Raw genomic sequence first — 22,502 nt, forward strand, 5'->3', positions numbered from 1 at the left:
TTTATAATGGCAATAGCTTAAACTTTTTTAAATAACTTTTGTGAAGATTATGTTCAGTGTATTTTATTGTGACGAAAATCCAAGAACAGAAGTGAAATATTAACTTTTTTGTGACATTTGTAATAAATCTTGAAACATTGAGAGAACATATTTGAACCAGTTGTTGTTGAATGGTTGCACAGATTGATGCTGTGGTGGTGCTGAGTGATGTTGTTGTGGTGACGAGTGGGGGATAATGTGTGAGGGGCAGTGTGTGAGGGTGCAGTGTGTGAGGATGTGGGGTGTGATTGTGCTGTGTGTGTGCCCTAAAGTAGTGTGAGTGAGCAATGTGTGAGGGGGCAGTGTGTGAGGGGGCACTGTGTGAGGGGTGTGATTGTGCAGTGTGTGTGCCCTAAAGTAGTGTGAGTGAGTAATGTGTGAGTGCGCAGTGTGTGAGGGGTCAGTGTGTGAGGGATCAGTGTGTGAGGGGGCAGTGTGTGAGGGGGCAGTGTGTGAGGGGGCAGTGTGTGAGGGGGCAGTGTGTGAGGGGCCGTGTGTGAGGGGCAGTGTGTGAGGGCACAGTGTAATGAGAGTGTGTGAGGTTGCGAGGTGTGCGAGGGTGCGGGGTGTGAGGGTGCAGTGTGTGCGGCCAAAAGTAGTGTGAGTATGCAATGTGTGAGGGGGCAGTGTGTGTGAGGGTGCAGTATGTGTGGACTACATTACTGTGAGTGAGCAATGTGTGAGTGCGCAGTGTGTGAGGGGCAGTGTGTGAGTGGGCAGAGTGTGAGTGGGCAGAGTGTGAGTGGGCAGAGTGTGAGTGGGCAGAGTGTGAGGGGCCAGAGTGTGAGGGGGCAGAGTGTAAGGGGGAAGAGTGTGAGAAGGCAGAGTGTGAGTGGGCAGAGTGTGAGTGGGAAGAGTGTGAGGGGGCAGTTTGGAGTGGGCAGTGTGTAAGGGGGCAGCCCTATAATACTGAGGTCAAAAGTAACTATTGTTTAGATGTACTACAGTTTATTTATAGTAGTATTTATTAGGTATTTATATTCTCCAGTATTAGGGGTGTCTTTCATAGATTCACATGCTTGAATATTCCCCGTCGTCGAAGTGGGAGTCCCACGGTAAATAAAATAGCAATAATGCTAATAATATATATATATAAAATATATAAAGTATCATATAAGTAGTAAAACTGAAAAATATGTACTGAAAAACCTTTACAAAGGTTACTACATAGGAATGCATTAGAGAGAAAAAACTCATTTGCAACATATCAGTGTCATTATGTTAGTCCAAACTGCAGCCAATCAGGCTCAAGCACCCTCTAGAACCTTCTCCTCAGAAGCTCAAGCCCTCAGATTTTCTACCGCACGTCGTGTGAAGGGAGTCTCCCTGAGCTCTGCTCAGTTCTTTCAACTTATCTACTCTTCTCAGGTTTTTTCACAAAGATGTCAAGTAAGAAGTCTTTATTTAGACCTTGTTCCTCCTGTGGGAAATTACGTTTATTTGAGAAAGACCCTCATGACAAGTGCATTTATTGCTTGTATCCTGATCACAAAGTGGTTGATTGTAGGTTATGTAGAACTTTCAATCCTAAAACCCTTAAGGACAGGGAGGGTCGTCTCCTATTATGGCTTAAGCGCCTTCAAGATAAGGACGCTGTTGTTTCTGACGCAGAGAGCCTTCAGTCAGCACCTTCTTCTGTGGCTTCTAAGCGTGGCAGTGTTAAGGAGTTGCCATCTCCTTTCCTGAAGAAAAGAAAGCTGGCTTTGACTGTGGCTACAGTTCCACCTACTGCTTCTGTGCCTGTTGTAACTACGCCCACGAGATCTGACTCTCAGGCGTCGTTTCCAGCTTCTATTAAAGTGGTTACACTTCTCACAGCGCGGTCGTCGACGGGCCCGTCGACGACCACTCCGACGACGAGATTGGCTGCTGTGGCCTCGTCTACGACTACAGTCACGACGACATCGGCGTCGTCATCGTCGACGAGAACCTCGACGACGGCTCTCTCGTCGACGAGAGCCTCTGTTTCTTCTATCTCGTCGACGATCCCAATCATATCGTTGACGAAGAAGCCATCGTCGATGAAGATCCCATTGTCGTCAATCCCATCGTCGACGAAGGCCTCGTCGACGAGGCTCCCGTCGACGGCAACGACGAAGCTTCCGTCGACGAAGATTCCGTCGACGAAGGTACCGTCGAGAGACACCGTCGACGAAGACACCGTCGACGAAGACACCGTCGACAAAGACACCGTCGACGAAGACACCGTCGACGGAGACACCGTCGACGAAGGCACCTTCGATTTCTAGGATGCCGCCTGCAATACAGGCACCGTCGACGGCCCAGACGTTTACTGCATCGTCGACGACAGCGTCATCGACGGGCTCGTCGATGAGCAAACCAGCGACAGTAGGGCATAAGCCTTCTACGTCCACTGAGGCGCCTAGAGATTTACCGTCTACGGCGACAGCAATTTCCAGTTCTTCTTCCTATGCCAACATGCCTTTGGTGGCCATGGACACTTCAGTTTCTACTGTACAGTCCTCATTCAATAAAGACCACCTTCAATCCCCTGCTCCACAACCACCACTTCAGTTGTTCGTGTCTGACCATGAGACTGAGTCAGTTCCAGATGACACTGTTTATGGGGATGCACGGAGTCCTTCAGATTTAATCATTAAATGCCAGGACACTTCTTCTGAAGAAGAAGAGGAAGAAGAAGTTGAGCAGGTAGATGAGCACGAAGACCAATGCGTGCAAATCCCTATGACGTCTATTCCTATGACACTTTTCTCTAACCTCCAACATATGTTAGACGATTATAACAGACGTTTTCCACCTACCCCTCAGGGTACTCCGGTACATGATGTAACACTTTCGCATCAACCACTACATACTCCTCCAAGACAGTCGGCTCCGTCAGTACATTTGAGTGCTCCCCTGTCTACTAATCCACTTACTAACACTGACTCAGAGCCAGAGAGAGAGGAAGGAGAGGTGTGCCAAGACTCTGAGGGTGAGCAGGATCCTTATTTGGCGGAGTTTGATGATTATCGAGTGCAAACACCTTCGCCGCAACAGGGCCTTTCAAGTGATTCACCTCCTGTGGATATTGCTAGTTTTCATAAACTTATGGACAAGGCAGCGGACCGCTTCAAGTTGACAAGGGTCCAACGTGATGAAGACTGTTTTCTGTATGATTTCAAAAATCAGCCGTATAAACAGGTGCATACAATACCAATTATTGACTTTATTTGGAAGGAAGGGCAGAAGATTATGAAGGCTCCCAACTCCTTGCCGGCCCAGATACCTAGATTGGAGAAGAAGTACAAGGCTCCAACTGGCTCACCTGCTTGTCTGCTATCTCACCCAAAGCCAGATTCAGTTGTGACTCAGGCAGCACAACGTCGTGCACGTAATCCTACAGCGCCTGTCACTTCCCCTCCCGATAGAGAGGGACGCCGATTGGATTCAATCGGAAAGAAATTTTCATCCATGGCTTCAACTTCAGCCCGTGCTGCGAATGCTCTTGCAATTTTGGGTCGTTTCGACCGACAAATGTGGTCGGACATGTCCATCTTTCTTGCGCAACTTCCTGAGTCATCGAAAGTGGAAGCGCTCCAGGTCCTTCAAGATGGTCAAAGGGCTTCGGAGGAGATTATAGACTGTGCTGTAGATGTGGCGAATACTGCATTCCGTATCCTTGCCAGTGCGGCGGCGCTCCGCCGCCAGGGATGGTTAAAGTCTACTTCTTTCAGGCAAGAGGTCCAGTCAATGATTATTGACATGCCGTATGATGGTGAATCTTTGTTCGGTTCCCAAATCGATGCTTCTTTGGAAACCATAAAGAAGGATACCGACACAGCGAAGTCGCTTGGGTCATTACAATTTAAGAAACAGCCCTTTCGTGCTGCACGAGGGCGGGGCACCTCGTCCAATTTTAACAGAGGAGGACAGTCTCAGTACCGCCAGTACAATCAAGGAAACCAACGGTACTCGAATCCTCAATCTGCTCGCCAACAACAATCCAGACCCTATAGAGGGAAGTCCAACTATAGAGGTGCCAACAACACCAACAAACGACAATGACTTGCCAGTGCAGCAGGATGTTGGAGGTCGAATCTCGCAGTTCTACTCCCAGTGGTCTCAAATAACATCGGACCAATGGGTGTTGGACATTGTGCGCAAGGGTCACGCCTTGGAATTCACAGAGTTTCCTCCTCCATCTCCGCCTTCGGGCCCGCCACCTCCCCATCTCGAAGAACTACAACATCAAGTTCAACTATTACTAACAAAGGGTGCAGTCGAAGTGGTTCCTCTATCACAGCGGGAGAAGGGCTTCTATTCGAGGTTCTTCCTCATTCTAAAGAAGACGGGGGAGTGGCGTCCCATTATGGATTTGAGGTACCTCAACCTCTTCCTGAAACAACAGTCCTTCCGCATGCTAACATTGTCAGAAGTCTTGCGGTTTCTCTGCAGCGGCGATTTTTTGACTACAATAGACCTACAAGACGCCTATTTTCATGTACCAATCATTCCTCAACATCGAAAGTACTTGAGATTCAAAGTAGGACGCAATCACTATCAATTCAAGGTCCTACCGTTTGGCCTCAGATCAGCTCCCCGTGTGTTCACAAAGGTTCTGGCTCCGGTTATGGCTTATCTGCGTCTTCAAGGAGTCCAGATATTTCCTTACTTGGACGATTGTCTGTTGAAATCCCAATCCGCAAGTCAGCTACATCACGACACACGCTTGTGTCTCAACCTCTTCAATTCCCTAGGGTTGACCATCAATGTAAAGAAGTCACATTTCACTCCTCTGCGAAGCAGGACATTCCTCGGAGCTGTTATAGACACGGACGTGTCCAAAGCGTTCATCTCCCCCGAGCGGAGACTAAAGATAGTTCATTTGGTCTCCACCATCAGATCAAGAAAGTCAGTTTCAGTGCGAATGTTAAAGTCATTTCTGGGGATGGCATCATCTTGTATCGCACTGATCCCGAATTGCAGGTTACGTACCCGTCCTATTCAGGAGGAATTGGACCTACAATGGCGACAGGTGTCGGGGTCGTTCAACGACCAGGTGGCAGTCACAGCTGGCATGAAGAACAGTCTACTCTGGTGGGAGCAACGGACCAATCTGAGCCAAGGGGTCTCTTTCCTTATTCAGACTCCAGATCTGACATTGACCACGGATGCGTCCATGGACGGATGGGGAGCCCATATCCTGGATCTTTCCATCAAAGGAAAGTGGACGGCGACTCAGAAAACCTGGCATATCAACAGGCTGGAATTGCTGGCGATCTTCCTAGCGCTGAAGGCCTTCTTACCGGTGGTGCACGGAGAATCGGTGCTGGTTCAAACGGACAACACCACCAGCATGCACTACATGAACAAGCAGGGAGGTACAAAATCTCAACCCCTGTCTTGTCTTGCCCAAAGGATTTGGGAATGGGCACTTCGTCACCACATTTCTTTGACAGCAGTCCATTTGCCGGGAGCGTCAAACATACTAGCAGATTCCCTAAGCAGGTCTGCGTCATCCACTCACGAATGGGAGTTACACCAGTCGACTCTGGACCTCGTGTTCCACCAATGGGGTCATCCCAAGATCGACCTGTTTGCAACGCCAGTGAATCGAAAATGCCAAGCTTTTGCCAGTTGGCATCCACATCCGGAATCCAGCGGCAATGCCCTACTCATAGATTGGACCGGCCTATTTGCATATGCGTTTCCACCACTCCCACTGGTACCAAGGACGTTATGGAAGATGCGCAGGCAACCCTGCCGCTTGATCTTAATCGCTCCACGTTGGCCCAGACAGGCGTGGTTTTCAGAACTCCTTCTGATGTCCCAAAGCAAACCAATTCGCCTCCATCCACGTCCGGATCTTCTGACTATGGACGGCGGACAAGTGTGTCACCCAGATCCGTCAACACTTCAATTATGGGCTTGGAACCTGAATTCATGGAATTTGCCTCTTTAAGTATACCTCAGGACTGTAGAGACATTCTAGCGTCAGCTAGAGCTCCATCAACAATCAAGACATATAAGCTAAAGTGGAAGCGCTTCTGTCATTGGTGCGCAGCATCCAACGTACATCCTATCAGTTCCACTCCAGAACAACTGTTACCGTTCTTCTTGAGTCTTGCTCAGTCTGGTCTTTCACATGCCACATTGAGGGTCTTTTTGGCGGCCATCTCACGCTACCGTCATGACGGCTCTACGTCTCTCTGTTCATCCAGAATCATCAGGCAGTTCTTTAAAGGACTTTTCAGGAAGTTCCCTCCGTTAAGGCGCCCTCCTCCAGCTTGGCACCTCAACGTGGTGTTATCACAACTTATGAAACCTCCATTTGAGCCAATTCATCGTTCAAACCTCAAGTTTCTGACCTGGAAAGTGGCTTTGCTTTTAGCTTTAACTTCGTCTCGTCGTGTAAGTGACTTACACGCTTTCACCATCAAACCTCCATATTTGCAGTTCAAACCTGATGGAGTGTCTCTTCGTACCAATCCTTCTTTTCTTCCAAAAGTACCTTCTGACTTCCATTTGAACGAGCCAGTTTTCTTAAAGACTTTTTTCCCGGATCCTAAATCCCCTGCGGAACAGCGACTACATTCTTTAGACATCAAACGGTGTCTGAAATTCTACATTTCTAGGACAGCCCCTTTTCGTAAATCCAATCAGCTATTCTTAGCATATGGACTACTACGCAAAGGACACTCAGTGACTAAACAGACAATAACACGATGGCTCTCTTCAGCCATATCGTTTTGCCATCAGCAGGCTGGCAGGCCTTTACCTACTCCAGTGAGAGCACATTCTACGAGAGCGATGGCGTCGTCCATCGCATTGTTTGCCGGAGTGCCTCTACACCAGATTTGTCGTGCAGCGACATGGTCCAGCAGGCACACCTTTACCAGACATTATTGTTTGGATGCTGTCAACGAGGCGGACACCGCAGTGGGGCAAGCAGTGCTTCGTCATCTTTTCAAATAAGGTGAGCCTCTTTCCCTCCTCCATTCTTGAGATTGCATTGCTTTTATGCTATATATTGTTCTTCTATTGTTTGGAAATATTGCAATCTCTGCTCTAGGAGGTTACTGCTATCTATTCTATTCAAGCATGTGAATCTATGAAAGACACCCCTAATACTGGAGAAGAACAATTGTTACTTACCTGTAAACAGGTGGTTCTCCAGTATTGGTGTCTTTCATAGATTCACATGCGACCCACCCATCCTCCCCTCAGAGGCTCTTTTCTCCTCAGGCGCTATTATTACTAGTGCTACGAAAATCTGAGGGCTTGAGCTTCTGAGGAGAAGGTTCTAGAGGGTGCTTGAGCCTGATTGGCTGCAGTTTGGACTAACATAATGACACTGATATGTTGCAAATGAGTTTTTTCTCTCTAATGCATTCCTATGTAGTAACCTTTGTAAAGGTTTTTCAGTACATATTTTTCAGTTTTACTACTTATATGATACTTTATATATTTTATATATATATATTATTAGCATTATTGCTATTTTATTTACCGTGGGACTCCCACTTCGACGACGGGGAATATTCAAGCATGTGAATCTATGAAAGACACCAATACTGGAGAACCACCTGTTTACAAGTAAGTAACAATTGTTCTTATCAAATACTTAACATTATGTTAGGACTGCCCAAAATAATATTTCAGCCCAATACTTTTCTATAGCGAGTTTTATTGGAGCCTCTTTACAACGTTGACACGTTTAGCTATCAACAGTGCCCGACCCCGTCTCTTGTGCAGTGATCTCACCAGCATGCCAATTATTGAAAAGGAAGCCTCGTCACCACCGCAAACATCCGACAATTTCTATGCCAACTACCATCCAAGAGACATGTGACGCATCACAGACTTGCAGAAGAGGCTAGCATTCAGCTACTCCAGAAGAGGGAACCTCTGTATCCGATTAACGTGACAGCAGGACCTCGGGACACCTAATGACAGCTGTGGAATCCTACATCCAATTACAAAAGAGGAAGTAGTTGTGGTGCTTTAGACCCACTTCAGTTACATTTGTTCTTATTAAGGACCCAATGCATGTGTAACATCGTAAGCCAGGTCTGCCATGCATTGCATTTTGAGTCGTTTAAAACCATCCCACATTTTACAATAGATGTACATAGCTGCCAAGGTTTCAGATCAGTGTGTGTGACATTTTCATAATTTTAGTGCAATTATGAGTGACATTTGAGCCAATATGAGTGACACTTTCTCAAAAGTAAAATAAAGCAGTAAAGATTAGTATAGAATTATCAGAATATACACTAAGTTCGACAATGAGAAACTTTAAAAAGGATCTTCAAATAACTGCACAGCACTAGAAATGAAAGTGCACCACTAACCTGGTACACTACTCGGGTGGGGGTGGCAAGTGGCAACTAGTTTACTTTCTAAATATTTTTGGTGATCAGATCTTCGGCCAGGCACCCCCAGGGCTGCGCCTGACTCTGAGCTTAGGATGCCTTGAACCACCCTCCACAGCAATCATTCTTGGTTTAATGCTGCGGTGCTCAGTTAGTTCAGGCAGCGTGTCCCGAGTCCCCGAGTCCTCTCCTGGCAGCCGCTGCAATGAATCGGACTGCCCTTTAGTGTGGTGGTCATGACTCCGACAACGCTCTGCACTGCACTCTCCCCACTGGGCTCAGTTGCTATATTGAACTGTCGGCGGGCGGCCCGGCCTGTGCTAGCAGTAGTCAATCAGCACTGCTCGAGACAGCACCATGCCGCTGTGAGAAGAGCCGGGAGCGCCATAATGATTGCGGCCGGCTGCCTTCATACTCTTGGACACCGCATGCACTGTCTATTTAGGAGGCAAGACATGACGACTCTACGCGGTGCCACGGCCAGTGAAAAAAACAGTCAGTCTCGCCGGTAGTACAAGTAGTGATTGGCATTAGAATTAGAGTGTTTAGGCGGCACTGAGAAAGGCGTCAGGCCGTGCAGAGTAAGCAGCCCTGCAGATGACATGCCATTTTGTGAATTAATTTATTTTTCAGATGAGGCCTCATTGATGTATTAGTATAATTATAAACTTACTTGAACTAGTCAAGTTTAGAGACGTTTCTCGGTCTGTCCGGAGGCCGCTCTGCAGCATGATGCACTCTGCTGGACTGCATCAGTCTTCTTCTCCGACCCTGTGGCTGCTGACACAGTCCCCCCCCCCCCACTTGGTCGCAGTTTAGTTTGCGCCCCCGGTGCTGCCCGCGATCATCGTGACCAATGCCTCTTCTTGGGCGGCGGGCGGCGGCGGCGGCGGCGGCGAGTGAGCGAATCATAGGGGTCACTGACCCGCCGGCCCCGGGGTCTCTCTGACACGTACAATACTTTATATAATGTGCATTGCCCATCCATTAAAAAAGCCAGAACTGCCACTAAAGATATTGGGTAGAAAGAGGTCGTTCTCGCCCATTCAGCGCCTTACCCGCCTTGGACACGCCTCTAGCAAACCCGCAAGTCTGTTATGGAACGACTGGGTTAGAGGCACATGCGGATTCCACAACCAATCAGCACGTGGACATTTTGTGCGGCGTACTACGATTGGCTAACATGCTGCATTCCACTTTACCTTATACGTCAGACTTTATCGCCCGTTCTCGGAGAATATGATGAGCAGTGCGGTGGGCTTGTTCCCGTAAGAGTCCTGGAAGGGCTGAATTTTACGGACACTGACGCTTGTAAACTAGATGATGCAGAGATGCGCAGCGACAACAGCCCGGTGAGGTAAGGGAGGGGGGGTGCGCGTGTGTAGCTGTGTGTGTGCGCATGTGTAGCTGTACGTGTGGATGTATGTATATGTGTGACTGTGTGTCTGTTGGCTGTGCGTGTGTATATGACCTGAAAAAGAAGTTGAATTATTTTTAGCTTCCACTTATTCTGATGGGCATTCTAACTAAAAGGTTACATTATTTATGGAGTTATGTTAAAGATCATATGCTAACTGGACTATTTGAGGCTGTGAGTTCCTCAGATAAGAGCGGTGGGGCCGATTTGGTGAGGGCGGGGATTTCAACTGACGAAGGGGGAAGATTAAATAAATAATCAATGGTCCCATGTCATCGTCGTTGAGAATCGCCCCCCCCCCCCGCTCTTACCTGCATGGACTGCGGCTGCCTCAGAGTTAGCTAACATTTTGGGACTTTATCAAAACATCACGTGGAATTAGTGGCATAATCTTGTACCAAATTATAACAATTCTGAAGATTTATACATTTTTTATTTCTCTCTTGATGGAATTTGCCAACATAAAGTTTTATATCCTACTCTAGAATTGAATGAAACAAACACACAAGAAAAAGAAGGCATTTGATTATAAACCTCATAATATCAAAATCAGTGAACTAGCTCATCATACCACCTACGTACGATGAAGAAGCAATGCATAAGAAAAATTATTCCACCCTTTAAGACCTTCAGTTTCAAGAAAGTAAATTAGTTTTGACAATTCAAGGGTGGCAGGTATAGAGAGGTAGAGGGTGGCCTATTGTATGTGACTGAAACATGCCCAGGTTTGTTGTGATGCTGGACAAAGTTTTAAATAATCTTAGAAAATGAATATGGTCAATTTATTAAGGTAGGTCTTCTTTGATTATTTTTGTATCCCCCTGGAAAGTGAAAAGGAGACATTTTCTTTGTTATTATGTTATGCTCGATAATCTTAAGGCTGATAATTCTGAGGAATTGCATGCAAAATGCTCCTTATAAAGAAGTACATTTGTGGAACCATGTCTGTAAGAATCAGAGATTTAAACCCAGCTCAAGTTTAGGAAGGGGAAGGTCATTGGAGGGAAATTACTACCATTTTAAGCAAGAACTCAGTATTTACCTTTTGGAAAAATACAGGAACCATATAAGAACATGGTTATAACACTACCTGAGTTAAAGGCACAATGACTTCTGGAGGATGTAATAGTCACTAAAAAAGCAGCCAATGTACGTGAAGAAGTGTGTTTGCAACATCATCAAAGGCACGCACCCAAGTATTCACTTATAATTGGCACTACGTGATATCCTCAGTGGTAAGCTGGGTAATGTATACACATTTATGCACCTCCTCATTTAAGAGAGTTAACAAATCTCTGATGCCCAAACCTGCTGGCTGTGAATATTTTAGAGCTTAGGAAATATGGAGAGGAAAATATATTTGCATCAGAGTTATTGTTATGGATGATGAAAAAAAATAATTCTTCTCAGGAGTAATCTCAACCATTTTCATGACATATACAAGTTCTGTAAGGCAGGAGATTTCCACTGGGGAGGATCATACTGGGATGGTATTTTACTGGGAAATATTGTAATCAGAATATCATCTGACATAAATATTGCATCATAAACATAATTTAGAAAAATATTTCTAATTGGACCGAATAAGGGAAAATCTACAGCCAGTGGGACAACTATGTCAAAGACACAATAGTTAAATCAGATGATATTTCTGATGATAGTATTATGACACACAACTTCTGGAATACTGTGTTTTTCTTGAGGCATGAATTATGCATGCTGCTGAAAAGGTCACCCCCTCAGACGCATTTTAAATCCATTGGCTTGATGGGTCATTTAATGCCGCCCGCTTTCTAAATCCCCCCTCCCCAATCCCTTGTTAAAGTGATTGGGGCAGTCAAAAGTCCAGAGACAATAAAAACTGATTCTGTTTTCATTTTGCAGCTGTGTATTGACTTTTGACAGAAAGCATTGTGCCTAACTGGTCTGCCCAACCTTATGTACTCTCAGACTGTTGCTGGAATATGCGCTTAAAATGACTCTTTCTGTTTCATGTCTCCTCCTTTACTTCCTGTCATCTCTTCTAGTTCATCCTCCCTTCATTACATCTATTTCTCTTTCTTCTCCACCTCTCTTATGACGTCATCTCCCTCTACCACTGTCTTATCTTATCTTTACCGCTTTACCACTGTCTTATCTTACCTTTACCGCTCTACCACTGTCTTTTCTTACCTTTACTGCTCTACCACTGTCTATTCTTACCTTTACCGCTCTACCACGGTCTTATCTTACCTTTATCGCTCTACCATTGCCTTTTCTTACTTTTACCGCTCTAACAACTGTCTTTTCTTACCTTTGCCTCTCTACCACGGTCTTATCTTACCTTTATCGCTCTACCACTGTCTTATCTTACCTTTACCGCTCTACACTGTATTTACCTCTCTACCAATGTCTTTTCTTACCTTTAACCCACTACTACTGTCTTTTCTTGCCTTTACCTCTCCAGTTTATTTCAGCTCCCTACCTCTCATTCCATCTCCCTATAGCCCATCTTTGTTTCCCTCTCATAGCCATGCCTCTTTTTTATCACTCTGCTCCTCACATTTCTCGTACTACCTCATCTCTCTCTCAGTAACAAATCACTCAATATAAATCGCCATTCATTTGCTACCTTATCTCCCTATGTCACCTCTCTGTCTTTCTACCTGTTCCCTCTACCTCATCTCTCTCAATTCGGTAATTCAATATGTGCTAATTTGCTCCCTGTTCTCTGATTCCACCTCTGGCTCTTCATGCATCTCACTACCTTGATTCTCACTTTTTCGCCACTCTTCTCTTTACCTCGCGACTCTCTACTTGCCTCTCTCTCTCTCTTCCTCTCCCTCTCTATCCACCTCACTGCTCTTTCTCTACCTGATCACAATCTCTGTACTTCATATCTTTTTTTCTCTGCACCTTTTCTCTCTTCTAGATTTTACCCCTCTTTGCCTTTCTCTTTGCCTCAGTCCCCAAATAGCGGGTCTCTGTTTCTATGCTTTTTATTTCCACAGCTCTACCTCACTACTCCCTTGATACCTTGCATCCCTCTATACTTCTCTCACTGCCTCATTGTTGTGACTTTCCAGATCCAGCTCTTACTGTCCCTACCTCTCACTGAGCCATCTCTATTTCCACAGTAGCCCCCTCTCTCTACCTCACCCCTCTGGGTATACCACTCCTCAACCTCGCTTTACATTTACATTTCCTTTTTTCATCTTAGTATCTCTCTATCTCATTCTAAACTTTACCTATCCCTCAACCTCAGCCTCTACATATATTTTCCTTTATTTACCTCTCTGTGTCTTTATATTTGTTTGGTCTAAGTCATCTTTTGCTCTTTACCTTAAGTTCTTCCCTACCACATATACCTCTCTACCTCATCTCTATGGCTACCTCTCTTCTCCCTCTGCTTCCCTTTTCTGTTTCACTTTTTATTTGTACACCGTTCTCTTTTCCTAACTCCTCCTTGCAACATTTCTCCTACTCAGCACTGTCGGAGGTCACTAGCTAAACAAAGAAGTGTACAAAGAGAAAAAGAATGAACTGGACCCAGGGGAAGGAATTAAAGAGAAATTTATCAAAGTTCAATTTATGAAAATTCTCAGCATCAGAGCAGTTGTTTGATTTTCAGTGTTGCAGCAAGAGTGACGATGGTTAAGGGAATTTTTTAGTGACTGCGAATAATCAGCTATTAAAGTTGGAATTTCAAGTGCTCTATGCATATGTCTTATTATATTTAATATTACGCATTAGTCCGCTAAGCCTTCATCGAGTCACCCTTAACATGTCTTTCCTACAATGGGAGGAATGGTTTGGTTAGAGAGTGAATTCCACCTAAAATATAGTGCTTACAAAACACCTATCCCCATATTTATCAAGGTGTTGCGTTGCCCTTGCACTACGCAAGGAGGCACAAGGGTGACACAAAGCCTAAGTGAGATTCATCAAGTCACACAAGGCCACCTGGTGTGGCCCTTCATGGCTTGATAAATCTAGAGTAACCCAAAGCAGCACAAATCACTGCCCAACATTACTCCGCAGTAGGGAGACATTCCGATAGTGGAGTATCCATGGGCGGAGTGTGGGTGTACCACCCATGGATTTTGGCACATTCCCAGATTTTCCATAGTGGTAGACCTTGGAATTTGTCAAAATGCTACGCCTCCCCAGATGAGGCTTAACAAGGAGAAATATATTTATCTCTCCTCATATTTTCCTCTGCAGCACACATAGAGGAAAGTGACTCTCAGGTTTGCTTTTGTGCAGGGGGGTGTCCCTTCCTGCACAAAAACAATCCTGCTTACAATGCAGGCACCCTTGCACCAGTGGCGGCCGGCACAGATAAGAGCGGTGGACGGGGTGGCGGGCCAGGGGCGGGCAGGGTGGATGGTGATGGAAGTTGACAGACGACAGGCTAGGTTATATATATATATATATATATATATATATATATATATATATATATATATATATATATATGTATATATATATATATATATATATATATATATATATATATATATATATATATATATATATATATATATATATATATATATATATATATATATATATATATATATATATATATTTAAAACACTTACCTTATGCTTGCCGCATTGCCGACTTGAAGATGCGATGCAACAATACTTGGGATCATGTTTATGGAAGAAGAAGAGAAAAAAACTTGAACAAATCCAATATTACCATGAAGCAACTGGTTAGTTCCAGTTATGTATTCACCGGTTCCCTGAAATGTGTGTGACTTCCAAGCCTTATTTAAAACCTTGAATATAAGGGGCCATTGAGAGTTTTCATATAGTTCAAGTGTAATTTGTTAGAGTTGTCTATTATTGGTCAGTTCGTATTCATGATACCAGTGTCTTGTTTTTTAATATTTTACAGCGTGTCCCTGATCCGCCTCTTTAAGTGCGTGTTGCTGCTTTTGGTTTTTTTTCATGTCAGTGCACTTCTGTTTATATACACTGCGTGCCCTGATTTTTGTCACATTGATTCCTGGTTGAGTTTTATTCCAATGTTCTCCGAATCAGTCAAGCCAGGTAATTATATATTAATTATACATAATGTTGTCAAATAATTCCATACTTCGATGTTAAGTAGGACTGTTGCATTCGAGACTGTATGATAACAAAGTGTCTTTGTCGTAATATCCTTTGACATAAACAGTGTGCTGTAAATATAATATACAAAAGTATCAATCATAAAGAAATCTATACCCACTGGGATATTTAAGACAAAATATTTATATGGGACTATCATCACAGAAGGACAAAGCTTAACTACAAGTATTAGTATTTGAGAATCAGGATTTTAACTCTGGCTGTGTATTGTCAATTTGATAAGCAGATTTCACCCGACCATTACCAGTGATACTTTAAGTAGGCTTGGCGCTATGGAGAGATTTGGGGTCTTAAAGGTAAACTCAGCTATGGCGGCTTAGCGGGCGTCCCGCTCCTCCCTCCCATCCTCCGTGTCTCCCAAGAGGCCCCCAACTGGCTCCGTACCTTTGTAAGCCACGACCCTCCGGGGCCGTGGCAGGCTTCAGCATGGTGCCGGAGGGGGTCCGGCTCCCTCTTTCATGTAATCCGGTTCTCGGGCGCTTCCTTCTGTGGGTCGTTTTGCTCCGCTTCCCTTACAGGATCCGCAGGGCTCCGAAGTCCTCCAAGGCCAGGGGCGATGAGAAAGGTCCTTACCCCAGGCTCCCCCGGTGCGGGTGGTTGCCTCCAGGACGAGCACGCCAACTCCTCGGTCTCTTACTTTTTTTTTTTTTTGAAAACCTTTATTCAAAAAAGAAGGAGATACATGCGCAGGCCCACAACCATCATGGCCGGCCGCAAGGACAGTCAATGAAAACAGGATATATCAAAGTACATCAGATGTGGTTGTGGGGCTCGCAAACAGGATATGAGGTTTTCATTTTTTAAATTTTAGAAAAAGAGTAGGGGCTACAACAACAAGGACATCACACCTTACAGGATAGGAGCACAAAGGAGACGATTGGGACTCACCCCACTCATAGTCAGAGATAGGCTATGACTGAAGCAGCTATGCAATCTGGGCAGCCACGGCGATAATACTGGACAATAAATCACATTACAGTAATCCACATTTCTAAAAATCACCCCAGAAGCCTACCCCCCCAAGAACAGAAAAGCAAAAGGTTTTTCGAGAAGCCGAAAAAGAAAAAGAAAAGGTGCAAGACCAAGAGACAGCCAACCCTACGAAAGAGGAAAGAGCCCTCCCAAAGCCGGAAAAGAGCGATAGGGACCATAGAACAAAACAAACTAAAATAACAACCCCCCCCCGCACCCGCACCCTGCACCCCTGTAATGGCTACGGCCTAACCCACTAACAGTGTGCCTGTCGCCCCGGAACTGCCCCACAGAAGGGAAAATATAAGAAGAAGTGGAGGAGGAGAAAAACAAACAGGCCCCCGGACACCTGGTACCCCCCGCCGGCGGTGACCCCCCCATAGCACAAGGATCATCAAGCAAAGCAAAACGGTCAGCATTACCACGGGGAGGACAGTCACCAGGAACCCCCCCCCCCCATCCTATCCCCGGCCCGGTGAGGTATTCGGTGCAGCCCCGGCAAAAGTAAACGGAGCAACCCCAGGGAAATAGAAGTCAACCCTGCAAGCCTCACGAGGAGATTCATCGCCAAAGTCATAGCAGTTGCAAACAAAGGGAGCGTCTCAGATGGTCCAAAGCAGCAGCGAGGAGCAAGAAAACCTCAAAGTCAAAGTCAACCCTGACCAGAGCGAATCCGTTCCGGAGCACGTCCCGACCAGTCCATGTCCGACCAGAGGCAGTCAAAGCGTCCATGACAGACCAAGACAGTGAAGATGAAGCAAAGTCTGGTCACAAAATGGCGGCATCCATTATGCAAACGGGCCAGAACAAAGGAAAATGGCGATCCCCTTCGAGGGGACCCTGAGACTCGGCAATGAAGAACTTGACATCCAGGGACGATACACCATCGAATAGAAGGCTTAGAGGGAAGACCATGTACTGTAGCCGATGAAGGAAAGGTGAAGCCGACTCTCAAAGGAGCAAAGTCGGGCTGCCGCTCGGGCTCCTGAAGATGGTAGGTCAAATCGTTCGATTGGACCGCAGAGTTCTGTGCGGGCGCTGCAGCGTCCGTGGCCGGTCGCGAGCAAACGTCATCCAGTTTCGCCGCCAGGGAGACACATGCGCCGGTGAATTGCGAGCGGAGCGCCCCAATCGCCGCCATTACGGATCTCAAGGAATGTGCGCCATCCATCCCCTCCATCCCGGGGTCCAGAGGATGGAGGGGGACACAATCTCCAGCCCACATCACCGGGCTCCGGGCACACATTTGGCGACCAAAACAACAAGGGCGCCCCGAACTGGCACAATCAGCCCAAACACCGGCCGTGGGTGCAGCCCGTCAGCCCCCGGGCCAGGAAACGAGGGTCAGGCACACAACCCACAGCCACGGTGCAGGAGGATTGCAGCACGTCACAGTGTCTCTTCTCCGGCACCATCCATCAGCGAGGACAAGAGTCACAAGCGGAAAGAATTATTCAAACCTGGAAGACCGGCCACAATCGCGGTCCCACAGCCGATGTTGATCAGGTCCCTCCGGGTGTTGCAAAAATCGAGGTCCCCGCGGCAGCCCGGGAGTAGGCCAAGAATGGGACACGAATAACTTAGTCGCTGGATAAGGTAGGAAAACCGGGAAAGCACGGTTAGCATCAGGCAACCTTCATACATCCAGGCACAGGGAGTGGGTAGAGGATAAACGACAGGATAGACGAGCCGCCGGTGGAGGTCGGCGGAGCCGGGAGCCTATGCGGCCATCTTGGTTCGTGGCGTAGCTCCTCCGGTCTCTTCCTTTTTCAAGGAGAAAACATCAGCTGACCAGGTCACATGATCGACCGTGGAGGCCGAGGAAGCTAATGTCTTAAAGGGATACAGCTCTTCAACTGTGGGAGTCTGTGAACAGAGGAGGGGACAGGGTGATACGTAAGGCGGCAACTGATCATCGGTGGGAAAGGGGTCAGCAGACTGTACTTCGTCACAAAATATTATTGTATTTTAAAAATGTAGTCTTAGAAACTTTTTCATTTGGAATTACCAATGTTATCCTACGGAAGGAAATTCAATTTGCAGGTAAAGTATGTTCACGTTACTTTTTTAATCCAGTGCTGGACTCCTAGGTTCAGCACTGGGACCTCTATCTAAAACAGGCAAGTAATTACGTTTTTATCGTTGGCGCAATTTTTAGAGAATATTTGTAAGTTTCAAAAATCGACACTTAGACACTTTTTCAGCAAAAAGCAGGCAATGAAATCCTATGGAAGGAAATTCAAGTTACTGGTAAGTACGGTTAGAATTACTTTTTAGGATCAGTACTGGGCTCAAAGGTGCAGCACTGAGGTCTCTCCTGATAACAGGTGAGTAAATCGGAATTCGTAGTTCGGCTGATTTTAGAGGAATATTTGTAAGTTCCAAAACTCTGCACTTAGAAGAATTTCCAAGTGAAACCAGTCAATGTTAGCCTATGGAAGGAAATTCAAGTTACTGGTAAGTACGGTTAGAATTACTTTTCAGTATCAATACTGAGCTCAAAGATGCAGCACTGAGGTCTCTCCTGATAACAGGTGAGTAAATCAGAATTCGTAGTTCAGCTGATTTTACTTTGGTCCAATATATATAGAGCCACTTTCCTACACCATCCCCTCCCTTCATCACTGTGCAAACACACCCTGTGGCGCTTTTAAGTTGGGGAACTAATTCCCCTTCAATCCTGAGGATCCCTAGGGTCCAACTAGCCCACTAGGTACCTCCAGTAAGCGCCACAGAGCTGCGTAGCAGAGAGATGTAAAAAGGGTAACAGCCTAGACCACCTCTCTGCAGCGCAGCGCAGTGGCGCTTAATGGATGCACCTGGTGGGATAGATGGTCACCAGGGTCCCGCAGGATTTAAGGGGAATTATTTCCCCAACTTAAAACGCACCACAGGGTGTATTTGCACATGTCACCTCAGGCCCCGTACCCTCCCTTCACCTCTGTGTAAACGCTCCCTGTGGCCGTTTTAAGTTGTCTGATTAAGTCCCTTTGAATCCTGAGGGTCCGTAGGGTCCAACTAGCCCACTAGGTACCTCCAGTAAGCGCCACATAGCAGCATTTCAGAGACGTATAAAAAGTTGCAAGGCCTAGACCACCTCTCTGCAACGCAGCGCAGTGGTGCTTACTGGAAGCACCTAGTGGGCTACTTAGCACCCCGGAGCCCTAATGATTGAAGGGGACTTTTTTCCCCAACTTAAAACGCGCCATAGGATATGTTTGCACACGTCACCTCAGCCCCGTCCCCTCCCTTCACCACTGTGTAAACACGCCCTGTGGCCATTTTTATTTGGGAGATTAAGTTCATTTGAATCCTGAGGGTCCCTAGGGTCCAACTAGCCCACTAGGTATCTCCAGTAAGCGCCACAGAGCTGTGTTGCAGAGAGGTGTAAAAAGTGGCATGGCCTGGACCACCTTTCTGCAATGCAGCACAGTGGCACTTACTGGAAGCACCTGGTGGGCTAGTTAGCCCCCAGGGACCCTCAGGATTGAAGGTGAATGATTTCCCCAACTTAAAACGTGCAATAGGGTGTGTTTGCACACGTCACCTCAGGCCCTGTCCCCTGGCTTCCGCACTGTGTAAACACGCCCTGTGGCCGTTTTAAGTCGGTAGATTAAGTCCCCCTGAATCCTGAGGGTCTTTAGGGGCAAATTATCCCACTAGGTATCTCCAGTAAGCGCCATTGCAGAGATGTGTAAAAAGGGGTATGGCCTGCACCACCTCTCTGCAACGCAGCGCAGTGGCGCTTACTGGAAACACCTGGTGGGCTAGTTAGCCCCAGGGTCCCTTAGGATTGAAGGGAAATGATTTCCCCAACTTAAAACGCACAACAGGGCATGTCACCTCAGGCCCGCCCCCTCCCTTCACCAGTGTGTAAACGCGCCCTGTGGCCGTTCTAAGTTGGGAGATTAAGTCCCCTTGAATCCTGAGGGTCCCTAGGGTCAAACTAGCCCACTAGGTAACTCCAATAAGTGCCACAGACCTGCATTGCAGAGCGGTGTAAAAAGGGGTGTGGCCTCTGAACACCTGTCTGCAACTCAGCTCCCTGGCGCATACTGGAGATACCTGTTGGGCTATTTGGCCCGCAGGGACCCTCAGTATTGAAAGATAATTAATTCCCCAACTTAAAACACGCCGCGGGGCGTTTGCACAGTGGTGAAGGAAGGGGGCTTGGCCTGAGGTGACATGTCTGCAAACACACCCGGTGGCGCGTTTTAAGTTAGATAATTAATTCCTCATCAATCCTGTGGTTCCCTTGGAGCCAACTAGCCTACCAGGTACCTCCAGTATGCGCCAGGGGGCTGTGTTGCAGAGAGGTGTTGAGAGGCCACGCCCCTTTTTACAACACTCTGCAACGCCGCTCCGTGGCGCTTACTGGAGATACCTGGTGGGCTAGTTGGCCCCCAGGGACCCTCAGGATTGACGAGGAATTAGTTTCCCAACTTAAACCGTGCCACAGGGTGTGTTTGATCACATGTGAACTCAGGCCCACCCCCTCCCTTCACCACTGTGCAAATGCATCCCCTTGCGCGTTTTAAGTTGGGGGATTAACTCCCCTTGAATACTGAGGGTCCCTGGGGTGCAACTAGCCCACCAGCTACCTCCAGTAAGCTCCACAGAGCTGCGTTGCAGAGAGGTGTAAACAGGGGCGTGGCCCCAGAACCCCTCTCTGCAACGCAGCACCCTGGAGCATACTGGAGGTTCCTGGTGGGCTAGTTGGCCCCTAGGGACCCCCAGTATTCAAGGGGAATTTGTTCCCCCTCTGCAATCTTGCCAGGTGGCGCATTGGCAGAGTGCTGCAAGAAGGGGGTGTGGCCTCCGGCGCAATGCCGGTCTATTTCTTTTTTTTTTAAGAAGAGGGGGCTCTGTGGCCCCCCTTCTTTTCCTAATATTTTGGCCCTGGGGACCCCAGGGCCTGTCCCCCAATTTTTTTTTTAATTCAAAAATTGGGAAGGGGACCATGTGGCCCCCCTCTGATCCATAATCAGCCCCTGTGACACCATCCCGCGGGGCATGTTCTTTTTTTCTAAAATTCTTTTGGAGGGGGGCCGCTTGGCGTCACCATCTATGCACCTCTCTCCTAGATGGATGTTGTCTTTACATCATTGGAAAAAGTTGGACATACACAAGCACAAGATAATCAGGACTACTCCAGTACGCTGCACAGATCTCCTCTAACCCAACTGGTGCAAGCAGTGGATCTTTCTCCTACTACTCCACCTAGGGGTTGAGACTGTTCACGTACTCCTGCACCCTCCTCAAGAAGGAGATCCAGGTCTCGAAGTAAAAAGAGAAGACACAGATCTCTGACACCCTCTTCCACCGAGTCTTCAAAGAGGGACTACTCACCTACCCTTACAGTTTGCCCAATGTGAAGGATCTCTCCGGTGGATGACGTCAGCACCTTTCGGGATGTTTTTGCCAGGGGGGCGAATAAACTGAACATTGTTATGCCCATTCAGTAAAGTTCATCCTCAGTGATCTTTGAAACTTTGCATCAGAGGTCAGCAGCCAGACCTTTAGTGCCGTGGCTACTTCAACCAGTGATGGACACTTTCCTTACGCCGGTGAGTCTTACAACCGCACCTGCGAGGATCCTAAAGAAATACAGACCATCGGAAGAGGATCCATTATTCCTCAGATCTGACCCGCTTCCGGACTCAGTGATTATCGCTGCTGCCAAAAAGACCTATGCAGTGGCCTCCTCATCAACAGTCCCACCTGATGGCACAGGATGCGTTGGGGAGAAAGGTCTGTGGCAAGTCAGCTTTCATGCTTAAGGTCTCCAGCACCTCGGCACTATTAGAGCGTTAGAGAAGATCTTTATGGGACTCACTTTAAAGATTTACAGAAAAGTTGCCTAGAGAAGACCGCAGGGATTTTGTGGAGATTTTGCAGGAAGGCAGCTTGGTGGCGAACCAAGTTATCAGCGAAGCAGCTGATGGAGCGACGCTGTCTACACACTCCTATGCACACAGAATCTGTGCCAGAAGGTCAACCTGGCATCGACTTACTGCGTTAAAAACCGAAGATCAATCACAAATTCTTAACCTCCCTTTCTCAGGCTCATCCCTGTTCGGCACTCACACAGATGAGGAAATGTTGAGGTTGAAGACGGAGCTTGATACCCTGAAGGATTCAGGTGCCATTACAGGCCATTCGATTGGCAGCCCTTCTATCAGAGGGTTCAAACCCCTTACTGGCAGAGGCAACAACATCGAAGCCAATTGAAGTCGCATTACCAGGGCCATCGAACTCCAAGAGGAAGGGGAACCCCTCGTCAATCTACCACCTCAGCGAAGACACAATCCAAGCAATGAGTGTCCGCTTCCCCGTCGTAGTTACCCACTCCAGTGAGGGGAAGTATTGCCAACAATCTAGAAGGGTGGCATGGTATCACAAAAGACCAGTGATTGTTAGCTACACTGCAGAATGGTTACTCTCTACGTTTTCGACATCAGCCTCCCATGATTCCTCCAGTGAAAACAGCTTGCAATCAAATTAAAATGCTGCTGGAGGAGGTATCCATCCTTCTGCGAAAATCACCCATCGAGGAGGTTCCTGTATTGCAACGAGGTCGAGGGGTATATTCAAGATCCTTCCTAGTGAGGAAGA

The 22,502-nt window shown here is 46.9% G+C and overlaps 1 protein-coding gene across 1 annotated transcript in view; it reads left to right on the forward strand.

Annotated features, from left to right (window-relative positions):
- The window catches only part of LOC147703391 (uncharacterized), a 9,287,842-nt gene that overhangs the window by 9,074,098 nt on the left and 191,242 nt on the right, over window positions 1-22,502 (forward strand). The window contains exon 43 of the mRNA XM_086931832.1: window positions 14,680-14,834. Within this exon, the coding sequence (XP_086787958.1) occupies window positions 14,680-14,834 (155 nt within the window). The remainder of the gene's footprint in view (window positions 1-14,679; window positions 14,835-22,502) is intronic.

Source organism: Lissotriton vulgaris, chromosome 7, assembly GCF_964263255.1.
Source record: "Lissotriton vulgaris chromosome 7, aLisVul1.2, whole genome shotgun sequence".
Classification (NCBI taxonomy): Eukaryota; Metazoa; Chordata; class Amphibia; order Caudata; family Salamandridae; genus Lissotriton; species Lissotriton vulgaris.